Genomic DNA, 12,665 nt, shown 5'->3' with positions numbered 1-12,665 from the left:
AGAGATAGAACTAAAGGTTCCAGCATTCACACACATACATGAATATCTTTCTAAAATCGCTTACATTTTTCCCATTTGTACACAACACATGCATATCATTCTCTCACTTTCTTTTAACTCGTTAATATTTCCCTGCCTAAATTCTGCTTTCCTTATTTTGTTCTGATATCCTTTGCATCCCATATTTCACATACTCTAGCTTCTATGGTTCTATGATCAGACAGGCAGCCATAGTGCTCATCCCATCTTCCCTCTCTGACAACATACAAAGTATTCTTTTTTTAACTCTCATTTCTCTGTTTTGACTTTACTAGTTGTAGTGCCTGACCCAAAATTCATTCCACAACTTGACATCAAAATGTCCCTTTCTGTCTAGTGCTAATTGTCGCCCTTGATCCATCCTGCTCACATAGATAGCTGTTTACTGTGCATGATTCTTAGTCCCTGTGGACTTTGGTAACCCAGTTACCCATTGTGGATCCCTGTCCACTCTAACCATTTATGTAGTGGCTCAGCATAGGCAGAATCGCACCTTCGGTTCATATATTCTACTACTTTATCTAGCAGATGTGTACTACATATACCTGTGAACAGCACTATTCTTGCCTTTCTTATCTATAACCCTCCGATGGACAGTAGACAGTGACACCATAACATATAACCACCAATCAATACAGTTTGATTAAGGGGAGTAAAATAGGTACCCGTTGTCCCAAAAATGCCTTACCGATCAAGGAAGTCTGATTACTCAAATGTAAGCAAAAGGCTTACCTCAGCCGGCTGATTATCAGAAATTCCCGGATCGTCTCACGCTCCTCATTTTCGGATTCTCAGGGTCACCTGTAATTTCCCTCCTAGGCAAAGCTCGCCATCTGAAATGGAAATTTATAGATAGGCCTACTCCTATCCTCATATTGATTAGTGGTTCCAAATTAATAATAACTACTGCAGTAGGGAACAGACACAAAAGATACACTCAGCATCTTTCCAAATAACTGTTCTGCTTTATTATGACGCAATTGAAGGTTTTTATACACATGATTACGTAGGTATAACATTAATATTACAATTGTACATTTATGGTAACAAGGGGCGTAGCATAGGCAGACTAATTCTAATCAGGACTCCAAAGAATGCAAAAATGTACTGAAAACATTAGTGCTGTGTGCACAGTAAGGGCAGTGTGCAATACATACAAAATAGAATTCAATTATATACAGAACTTACACATTTCCTTTACAATATGCTTGCCGTTACAGATGGAATAGAATTTGCTCATATAACCTTATCTGATGTTATCTCAAGCTTCTATTGTTTGTTTCCTTCTCTGGACCACTATACTAATGTTGTCCCCTTGACCATCATTCTCATGGAAGGGTCGGTTTAACCAGCCCATACCTGAGACCTTTATTGCATTTATCTACACTAGGAACTTTCCTAAGGATTTCCATGCTTCCTCTATGTAATTACGCAGCACAATTACCAAGTTAGTTTTAAATTTGCCATGGTGAAGAAATAAGGTTCCTTGTGATTTAGATGTACCAATGTAGGGACTACTATCCATGCTGTGAACCATTACCCAATGATTACTGGAGGGATATCTTTTGTCCAAATCTGCTGTGTGGAATTGTATACATGAATTGTGATATCATTGTTCTCAATATCATTGGGTCACTATGCTTGTGTATGTGAGTGTTTTGGTTACCTTTTTAACGAAGTGCAACATTTTCTTGTATTTGTTTAATAATAAAATGATTTTTTGGTTTGCAAAGCCCAGTGAGTTGTAGCACTGATTTACTGATTATCATTTATTGAGAGTGGTTGAGTCAACAAATTTGTCTTTGTTCTCAGTCTTGTTTGATTCCTCCTATTCCATTGACTCCCACCCTCAGAGTGATGTTCAATTAATAGGATTAATACATGTTGGATATTATGTCACAGGTATATATATATATATATATATATATATATATATATATATATATATATATATATATATAAGTTTTTTCTTAGGATCTATCTGTATGGATTAGTATCTAGAGCAGTGGTTCTCAACTCCTGTCCTCGGGACCCACTAACAGGCCAGGTTTTCAAGATAACTGAAATACATCACAGGTGATATCATTTGCCGCTCAGGGATTGCAGTATTCTCCCCAAGGTAATACTTAAATTCTGGCCTGTTAGTGGGTCCCGAGGACCGGAGTTGAGAACCACTGATCTAGAGGGTCTCAATCTAGGGTATTCACTTGTATTTATGTTGAACACATTCTGTTTGATTTAAAGTGATTGTAAAGGCAGAAAGTTTTTTATCATAATGCATTCTATGCATTAAGATAAAAATCCTTCTGCGTGCAGCATTCCCTTCCCCAGCCTCCCTAATACTTACCTGAGCCCCATCTCTATCCAGCGATGCCCACGAATGCCTCAGCCATTCCAGGACTCTCCCTCCTGATTGGCTGAGACACAGCAGCGGCGCCATTCGCTCCCACTGCTGTAAATTAAACTCCGCCAATCAGAAGAGAGCGGGGGTGGGGCCGAACCACAGCTCCGTGTCTGAATGGATACACGGAGCTACAGCTCGGCTCAGGTGCCCCCCATAGCAAGCTGCTTGCTGTGGGGGCACTCAACAGGATGGAAAGGCCAGGAGCTCCAGCCAAGGACCCGAGAGGTGGAGGATCCAGGCTGCCCTTTGCTAAACCACTGCACATAACAGTTACGCTTCCATTTTATTTTATTTTTGTATCTATTTATTGATAATGTACATTGATCTTGTAAATTTGTTCTTTTTTTCAGGCTCTTAAACATATGTTTTACAATAGCCAAAGTGCCATTAGAAGAGAAGAAAATGAGAGGTATGTTTTTGTATTGTGGTAGAACAGTTGGTAATTTTAAAGATTTTGTCTTCCTACAGCATTGTGCATTGATTATCTATAAAAAAGTGTTCAGACTCCACTGTACTAATTTAGTGGCATTTAAAGCGGAGCTCAACCCAAAAGGGGAAGTTCCGTTTTAAGGACTCGCCCCCCGCTCCTCTCGAAGAACTGGCACTTTTGAGGAATGGGGAGCGGGTAGCCTATTTTGATAGGTGCCTGCTTCTACTCCGACCGCCTAGGCGATCAGAAGCGGAAGTTATTCAGTTTTGGAATTTTTAATAAAAGATTAAGTAAACACCAATTTTTTTTTTTTCTTCATGTTTTATTTTTTTTTTCGTTATGATGTGCTAATTAGAACATGTAAAAAACATGAAGTAGCTATTCTCCCAATGTGGCTTTAGAAGGGGAAATGCACTTTAAAACTCCTATTGCTATGTATTGTTAAGGCTGTGCTGCCAGATCGTATTTTCAGCTGTAACCTAGATTTGAACATTGTCTGTCCTTACAAAGGGATACAAAGATTTCAAGGCCTGAGTGGTACATTATATGTTAATGCACTTTGTCCCCCTAATTGCACTTGAAATTGTTCAGAATAACTTGCAAACTGCCTATAAAGCCCTATGTTTATTCCTGTTTCAAAGAAACTAGTGGAAAGATAATACTTATAATAATAATATTATTATTATTATAAGGCTGTCCACAAGGTTTAGTAGTGTGTCTATGGGAATGTTTGACCATTCTTCCAGAAGCACATTTGTAAGGTCAGGCACTGATGTTGAATGAGAAGGCCTGGCTCGCAGTCTCTGCTCCAATTCATCCCAAAGGTGTTCTATCGGGTTGAGATCTGGACTCTGTGCAGGCCAGTCAAGTTCCTCCACCCCAAACTTGCTCATCTATGTCTTTATGGACCTTGATTTGTGCACTGGTGCGCAGTCATGTTGGAACAGGAAGGGGCCATCACCAAACTGTTCCCACAAAGTTGTGAGCATGAAATTGTCCAAAATGTTTTGGTATCCTGACACCTTAAGAGTTCCCTTCACTGGAACTAACGGCCAAGCCCAACCCCTGAAAAACAACCCCACATCATAATCCCTCCTCCACCAAATGATTTGGACCAGTGCACAAAGCAAGGTCCATAAAGACATGGATGAGAGAATTTGGGGTGGAAGAACGTGACTGGCCGGCACAGAGACCTGACCTTAACCCGATAGAACACCTTTGGGATGAATTAGAGCAGAGACTGCGAGCCAGGCATTCTCGTCCACATCAGTGCCTGGCCTCAAAAAGTGTCAGACATTTCTGTGGACAGCCTTCCCAGAAGAGTTGAAGTTATAGCTGTTATAGCTGCAAAGGATGGGCCAACTCAATATTGAACCCTACGGACTAAGACTGGGATGCCATTAAAGTTCATGTGCGTATAAAGGCAGGTGTCCCAATACTTTTGGTAATATAGTGTAAGAAGTATAGACACTATGCAATTCAAGTGTCACTTATGTTGACTAGGGCAGGTACAAGCGCCGCTGCTGAATCGATTTGCAGGCGATGCCTATTGATAACAATGGGCAGGCCATTTTGGGAGCGGTGTATACATCACTCCTACACCGCCCGAAAGATGCTGCTTGCAAGCACACTGCCCCAGTGTGAAAGCACTCTGGCTTTCAAACTGGGGAGGCATGATGGGCGCTTTTCAGGCGCTATTTTTAGTGCAAAAACACCTGAAAAGCACCTCAGTGTGAAAGCAGCCTATGACACGTTTGTTCATTTAAAAAAAAAAAAAAACGTTACAATCGCTTAACAGCCTTTCTCTCTTTTCAGAGGGGAACATTCTGTCAGTGGAGAGGTAAGAAAAATGTTATTATACATTTCTTTTATGGTTCTACTAAACTTACTGAACTCATTTGATTTCCACAGTTATATTCTGCCATTATATACATACTGTACATATATATATATAGATATATATATCTATATATATATCTATATATATATATATATATATATATAGATATATATATCTATATATAGATATATATATATATAGATATATATATATATATATATATATATATATATATATATATATATATATATATATATATATATCTATATATAGATATATGTATCTATATCTATATAGATATAGATAGATATCTATAAATATATAGATATATATATATATATAGATCTTTTCATGTGACAACACTGAAGAAATGACACTTTGCTACAATGTAAAGTAGTGAGTGTACAGCTTGTATAACAAAGTAAATTTGCTGTTCCCTCAAAATAACTCAACACACAGCCATTAATGTCTAAACCGCTGGCAACAAAAGTGAGTACATCCCTAAGTGAAAATGTCCAAATTGTGAATATTTTGTGTGGCCACCATTTATTTCTTATCATACATCACGGGACACAAAGCCATAGTAGTTACTATGTGGGTTATAGGCCACCTTTAGGTGATGGACACTGGCACACCCTAAGACAGGAAGTCCACTCCCTATATAACCCCCCCCCCCACTACTGGGAGTATGTCTAAGGTGTTTGTCATGAGTAAAGATGTGCTGTGCTTTGCTCCACTGGAGCAATACTTGCTGGGGCTAGCTATGCAGCCGGATCCATTCAAAGTGTCTTTTAGGCCGAATTGAATGGTACCCGGACCTCGTGTCTGAAGAAACGAGGTTTTACCTGTAACGCTTCTCTTTTTAGAGAGCTGGACCCCGGGATCCAGTACTTTGGTATTTTAGAGCAATAACGTTTTACTGGCGGGGTGCTATTACAGGGCAAGGAGTGTGGGTTCCCGGAGAGTCCCTTAACGGAACCCACCGTGAAGGGTGAAAATTGGGTCTGTTGGTTTTTACCACAGAATACCCTGCGGCGGGAAAGGTAAGTGGAGTTTTTCTAAAAAATTTTTTCAAATTTTCTTATGAGATGTCTCCTTTTAAAAAGTAAAATGTTGTCATGCCTAAGTGTCACCACTGGGGGCTTTATGGAGCACATACCTTCTCATGCTTTGCTCAGAGATCACGCTGTGTCACAGAAGCAGCAGGCTTTTTTCCTCTGGCTAGCAGGCAGACCTCTGGTAAGTTCGGAGGGGATTTTGCTTCACCAGACAGCCCCCCACCTGGGCTGAACTCTTCCCCTCTTCACGAGGCTGAACATTAGGAGAGAGCTAAAGAACGATTGGCGATGCTGTTTTTTCTTTCACAGCCCCTAGTATGGCGGCGGCTTTCAGGTGTCCTTCCCGCCATCCCTCCCTCCCACACAAGCCGATCCTGGCGAATCGGAGGCCCGTGCTCTCGCGGGAAAACTCTTTTTTTGAAAAGAGAAAAAAGAAGGGGGGGGTGCGATGCAACGGAGGGGGCGGGGATTAGCGTGGCCTGGGCCGGCGCGGGAGTGTGTTGTAAAAACTCCATTTGTGCTGGCTACAAGTTGTCGGAGGGACACGAGAGCTAAGAGGGGCATGAAAGAGGTTTGGTGACACAGGTGTTTCCTGTTTGACATATTTACTATTTGCATCAGGCTGAGCATTAATAGCTGCAGTGGCTGAACTATTGCTCAACCAGTGGATGAGATTACTTCTGATAGTACCTCTGCTTTTGTGCATCAGCTAAGGTCAGATGGGGGGTTGAAACACCCCCAAAAATGGGCTAAAAGGGTCTCCCTCAAGCTCTGGAAAGCCTACTCATCTCTATAATGGCATCCTCCCCTCAGAGGGGGTAGCTGGTCAGAGTGAGCATCGGGGCCATGAAATGTTTGCAACTGTTTTTAACACTGCAGCCCATGTTTATGTAACTAAAAAGGTCTTTTTTTTCCTCAGCCATGATTAGATTGGAAAAAAAAAAAAAGGTTAGCGGCTTTAATCGCATCCCAGTGTGGGACAAAATGCGACCGGTTCTCTTCCATTACCCAGGACCCTCAAACTGAGGAACTAGGGGCAGGAGAAGATGAATTTCCTCAGGGGACCGTGGTGAGCCTAATGACTCCTCTTCTGAGGTGTCAAATGCGGGAGGTGTCAGCTTTCACAATCTGTAAGATTGATGGTGCAATTTCTTGCTGAATGGTCCGCTCCACATTTATGTACCCTTAACTGAGTGTTTAGGTTCGCTAAAGCCTCCTCAAGCTGTGCATACCTTTCCTGTATATTCATTGTTGGAAAAGCTTTTTTGTATCTTAGTGGATCACCCTGATAAGCATTTTTCTCTCCTAAAGTTTTTTCACACTTTATCCTATGGTGGAGAAAATTCACTAAAAGTGGGGTATACCAGCAATTAACGCTGCTATATCCTCTGGGAATAAGAGTTTGACTTGTCCGGCAGACAATGCTCAAATGCTTAGGGATCCAACGGATAAAAAGTTGGAATTCCTATTATTAAAAAAAACAAAACAAAAAAAAACACTTTTTTCTCTGGCAGATTGAGTGTCTCAGTCTGCACTGATAGTAATTGGTTAATTGTTGAGAGACCAGTTTAAACAGGTGTTCAAGGTAATCCTGCTCAGCAGGCTCAGGATCTGGCAAGCTACTAGCAGCTTTATGTTTGCAATAGTTGCTATGAGAGATTCTATCCTTCAGGCCTTGCGCCCTTCGCTAAGCACCATGCAAGAAGCTCCTGGCTAGTCTTCCTTTTTGTGGTAGCTATTTGGGGATAATTTGGATAATACATCCAAAGAAATTCTAGTGGAAAAAGTGCCCCTTTACCATTTAAGAAAAGGAGTAAATGTATTTTCATTTAAAAAACTCCAGGCAGTCACGGCGGCCTCCGCCGTCAAGTTCTAATGGTAATCCTCAGGGTCAACCCCAGGGACAAAAGAGGTCTTGGGGGAGGAAACCTACAAAATACTGAAGCCTCCTTATGAGGAGGCGCCCCCGCTCGCTGAAATAGGGGGAATTCTTCTGCAGTTCTCAAGGATCTGGTGAAGAGTGTCGAGACAGATGGGGGACCTCCTCAATAGCTCCAAGGTACAAACTGGAGTTCTGAAAGTTCCCATCTCCTTGTTTTCTCAGATCAAACGTTCCTAAGGATCCAGAGAAAAAGAGGTCTTTCTCTCAAGCATTGGACCATCTTTTGGCAAAAAATGATCATGGTGGTCCCCATGTAAGAGCAGAGGTTGGGGTTTGGTTCAAACCTTTTTTTTTTCCAAAACCGAATGGACATTCTGGATTTCAAAAATCTAAATTAAATTTCTGAATATAACCACTCTTTTTTTCGCATGGAGTAAATGCAATCAGTTATCTCCATCCTACAAGGAAGAGAACTTCTAGCGTCAATCGACATCAAAGATGCATACCTCCATATGCCTATTTCCTCGCTCACTAGTAATATCTACTTTTCAAGGTGGAAAATCTTCATTTTCAGTGTATAGCTCTGCTTTTCGGTCTAGCTACTGTACCTTAAGTGTTTACAAAGGTTCTGGCCCCTCTTCTAGCCAGATTAAGGGCCTAAGGTATAACCATTATGGTTTACCTAGACGATCTGTTCTTGTTAGACCAGTCAGTAGCCCGCTTAGACCAAAGTATGGTCAACTACCTAGAATATCTAGGTCGGATTCTCAACCTAGAAGAAATCTTCTTTAAAACCATAATGAAGGCTAAAATACTTGGGTCTGATCATAGATACACCCAGAAAAGGGTATTTTTGCCCCAGGCAAAGATCAGCGCCATAAAAGGTACTGATTCAGGTGGTCGAAGCAAGATGAATTCTTCTATTCAGCTTTGCATGAGGTTGTTGGGAAAGATGGTGGCTTCATTCAAGGCTGTTCCTTATGCTCAGTTTCATTCGAAACTGCTGCAAAACGGTATCCTATCGGCTTGGAACAAAGGGCTCAAGCTCTAGATTCCCAATGTGTCTGACTCCAAAGCCTATGGCCACATCACCCTGAAAGCACCCAATCTCGTCGGATCTTGGAGGCTAAGCAGGGTCAGGCCTGGTTAGTGCCTGGATGGGAGACCGCCTGGAAATTACCAGGTGCTGTAGGCTGGGTGTGCCGGAGCCTCAGTTTATGGTTAATAACCAAAAATCTGCAAGGGGAAAATCCTTCCTTCAGTTACCTGGGAAGTGGTAACAACATATGCCAACCTTTTTTGAGTAGGGGAGCAGTCCTGTAAGAGGCAACTGTCTAAGAGAAGTGGCCCAAATCAGAAATGGGCTTGCCCATTAACATTCTAGAAATTCAGGCAGAGCACTTGGTCCTGAGGGCCTGAATGTTCAGTTTACGGAATTGTCCTGCCAGGATTCAATCCGACAATGCCACAGCAATGGCCTATATTAATCACCAAGGGGGCACAAGAAGTTGTGCGGCCCAGAGAATGGTGAATCATATCCTATCTTGGGCAGAAAAACAATGTACTTTGCCTATCGGCAGTCTTTATTCTAGGAAACGAAAATTGGCAGGCGGACTACTTGAGTCGCCAGCAGTTGTTCCTGGGAGAATGGTTCCTTCACCCTGATATCTTCATGTCAATATGTCAAAGATTGGGGGATCCCAGATGTAGATCTGTTTGTGTCCAGGTTTAACAAAGAAATCAACAACTTCGTGTCAAGAACAAAGGACCCGCTAGCATGCGGAACAGATGCCTTGCTATTCCTGTGGAATCGGTTCTCACTGATTTATGCATTCCCTCCTATTCTGCCTGCACCCACGACTTCTTCGCAGGATCAAGCAGGTAGGGAAGTCGATGATTTTTGTGGCCCAGGAAATCTTGGTATGCATAGATCGTAAAGATGGCTCTAGGGGACCTATGGACCCTACCGCCACGGCCAGACCTTCTCTCACAAGGTTCGGTATTCCATCTTACTTTACAAACGCTAAATTTAACTGTTTGTAGCGCAAATAATCAGCGCTACCCCCAGTGAACCAATGAAATATGAATTGATCAAACTAATAGTGAAAATAAATTGTGAATTAACAAAGGAAATATATACAAGAGTATATAAAAATTAAATTAAACAGTGTTTCCTTTTCTCTCTTGGCAAAAAAGAAGGAAACTATGGAAATCCTAAACAAACTAGATTTTCATAACAAAAAGACTAATAGTGCTGCAACCCAAAAAAAAAACGGAATATTCAGTTTTGACAAATTGGTATGAGCACTCAGGTGCGCTACTATTGTCAGACAAAATTGTTGAAAAAAACCCCTTCAACCTAGGTGTGCATATTTATAAACACAATGAATCAATAAAGTGCAATGCATAAGAAACAATGTATAAAATGGTGAAGTGCAGTCCGCTTAGAAGGAAAAGTCCTACAGGCTCAATATGATCCAGGATTTTTCAGAGTTAAAGTGTCATCTTCTCTATATGGAGCATATAAACTTCTATGGAAAGGAGTAAAAGGGGGCCACTTACCAGACGTAGATGACCCCTATTACAGAGGTCTTGCAGGCTCAGATTAACAGATCCCGACAGGAACAGCTGATCAGGTTTCCGTGCTCAGATATCCATCCACATTGAGGATTACACTGCCGCTTGGGATAACCGTGCAGCGCGCTTCTCAAAACAGCTGATCAGTTTAGACACAAGCTCCGGTCTTCTTTGCGCTTCTCACAGGCACTGTAAAATCTGGATGATATAATTTGCGTCTGTGGCATCGCTCACAGATTTCTCTCCTTTAAATCCCAAGCGGCAGTGTAATCCTCAGTGTGGATGGATATATGAGCACGGAAACCTGATCAGCTGTTCCTGTCGGGATCTGTTAATCTGAGCCTGCAAGACCTCCGTAATTAAGTCTGGTAAGCGGCCCCATTTTACTCCTTTCCATAGAAGTTTATATGCTCCATATAGAGAAGATGACACCTTAACTCTGAAAAATCCTGGATCATATATTGAGCCTGTAGGACTTTTCCTTCTAAGCCGACTGCACTTCACCATTTTATACATTGTTTCTTATGCATTGCACTTTATTGATTCATTGTGTTTATAAATATGCACACCTAGGTTGAAGGGGTTTTTTCAACAATTTTGTTTGACAATAGTAGCGCACCTGAGTGCTTTTACCAAATTTAATGGTTTGGCTATTGAGACCCACATTCTGGAGAAGCGTGGGCTGTCAGGTTCAGTGGAGTCTACTCTGGTTAATGCAAGAAACCCGGCCTCCAGAGTCATATATTATAGAGTCTGAAAGGCATATGTCTCCTGGTATAAATTACTGTGGGGACGGAAAGTATTCAGGCCTTCTTAAATTTTTCACTCTTTGTTATATTGCAGCCATTTGCTAAAATCATTTTTAAAGTTCATTTTTTTCCTTGTTAATGTACACACAGCACCCCATATTGACAGAAAAACACAGAATTGTTGACACTTTTGCAGATTTATTAAAAAAGAAAAAACGAAATATCACAAGGTCCTAAGTATTCAGACCCTTTCCTGTGACACTCGTATATTTAACTCAGGTGCTGTCCATTTCTTCTGATCATCCTTGAGATGGTTCTACACCTTCATTTGAGTCCAGCTGTGTTTGATTATACTGATTGGACTTGATTAGGAAAGCCACACACCTGTCCATATAAGACCTTACAGCTCACAGTGCATGTCAGAGCAAATGAGAATCATGAGGTCAAAGGAACTGCCTGAAAAGCTCAGAGACAGAATTGTGGCAAGGCACAGATCTAGCCAAGGTTACAAAAACATTTCTGCTGCACTTAAGGTTCCTAATAGCACAGTGGCCTCCATAATCCTTAAATGGAAGACGTTTGGGACGACCAGAACCCTTCCTAGAGCTGGCCGTCCGGCCAAACTGACCTATCGGGGGAGAAGAGCCTTGGTGAGAGGTAGAGAAGAACCCGAAGATCACTGTGGTTGAGCTCCAGAGATGCAGTCGGGAGATGGGAGAAAGTTGTAGAAAGTCAACCATCACTGTAGCCCACCACCAGTCGGGGCTTTATGGCAGAGTGGCCCGACGGAACCCTCTCCTCAGTGCAAGACACATGAAAGCCCGCATGGAGTTTGCTAAAAAAAAAACACCTGAAGGACTCCAAGATGGTGAGAAATAAGATTCTCTGGTCTGATGAGACCAAGATAGAACTTTTTGGCCTTAATTCTAAGCGGTATGTGTGGAGAAAACCAAGCACTGCTCATCACCTGTCCAATACAGTCCCAACAGTGAAGCATGGTGGTGGCAGCATCATGCTGTGGGGGTGTTTTTCAGCTGCAGGGACAGGACGACTGGTTGCAATCGAGGGAAAGATGAATGCGGCCAAGTACAGGGTAATCCTGGACGAAAAACTTCTCCGGAGTGCTCAGGACCTCAGACTGGGCCGAAGGTTTACCTTCCAACATGACAATGACCCTAAGCACACAGCTAAAATAACGAAGGAGTGGCTTCACAACTCCGTGACTGTTCTTGAATGGCCCAGCCAGAGCCCTGACTTAAATTCAATTGAGCATCTCTGGAGAGACCTAAAAATGGCTGTCCACCAACGTTTACCATCCAACCTGACAGAACTGGAGAGGATCTGCAAGGAGGAATGGCAGAGGATCACCAAATCCAGGTGTGAACTTGTTGCATCTTTCCCAAAAAGACTCATGGCTGTATTAGATCAAAAGGATGCTTCTACAAAGGGTCTGAATACTTAGAACTATGTGATATTTCAGTTTTTCTTTTTTAATAAATCTGCAAAAATGTCAACAATTCTGTGTTTTTCTGTCAATATGGGGTGCTATGTGTACATTAATGAGGAAAAAAATTAACCTAAATGATTTTAGCAAATGGCTGCAATATAACAAAGAGTGAAAAATTTAAGGGGGTCTTAATACTTTCTGTCCCCACTGTATATCATAGGTAGAATCCTTGACTTTCT

General features: G+C 41.8%; 1 protein-coding gene and 1 pseudogene across 1 annotated transcript in view; both read left to right on the top strand.

Annotated features, from left to right (window-relative positions):
* Positions 1 to 12,665, top strand: part of DPY19L1 (dpy-19 like C-mannosyltransferase 1) — a 123,191-nt gene that overhangs the window by 89,293 nt on the left and 21,233 nt on the right. Inside the window, exons 17-18 of the mRNA XM_073630473.1 lie at positions 2,794 to 2,852; positions 4,689 to 4,713. Coding sequence (XP_073486574.1) covers positions 2,794 to 2,852; positions 4,689 to 4,713 — 84 coding nt within the window. The remainder of the gene's footprint in view (positions 1 to 2,793; positions 2,853 to 4,688; positions 4,714 to 12,665) is intronic.
* Positions 8,729 to 8,848, top strand: LOC141146336 (5S ribosomal RNA; annotated as a pseudogene).

This window comes from Aquarana catesbeiana, linkage group LG05 (assembly GCF_042186555.1).
Source record: "Aquarana catesbeiana isolate 2022-GZ linkage group LG05, ASM4218655v1, whole genome shotgun sequence".
Classification (NCBI taxonomy): Eukaryota; Metazoa; Chordata; class Amphibia; order Anura; family Ranidae; genus Aquarana; species Aquarana catesbeiana.
Note: the sequence above shows the minus strand (reverse complement) of the source record. Positions and strands in the feature narration are given on the sequence as shown.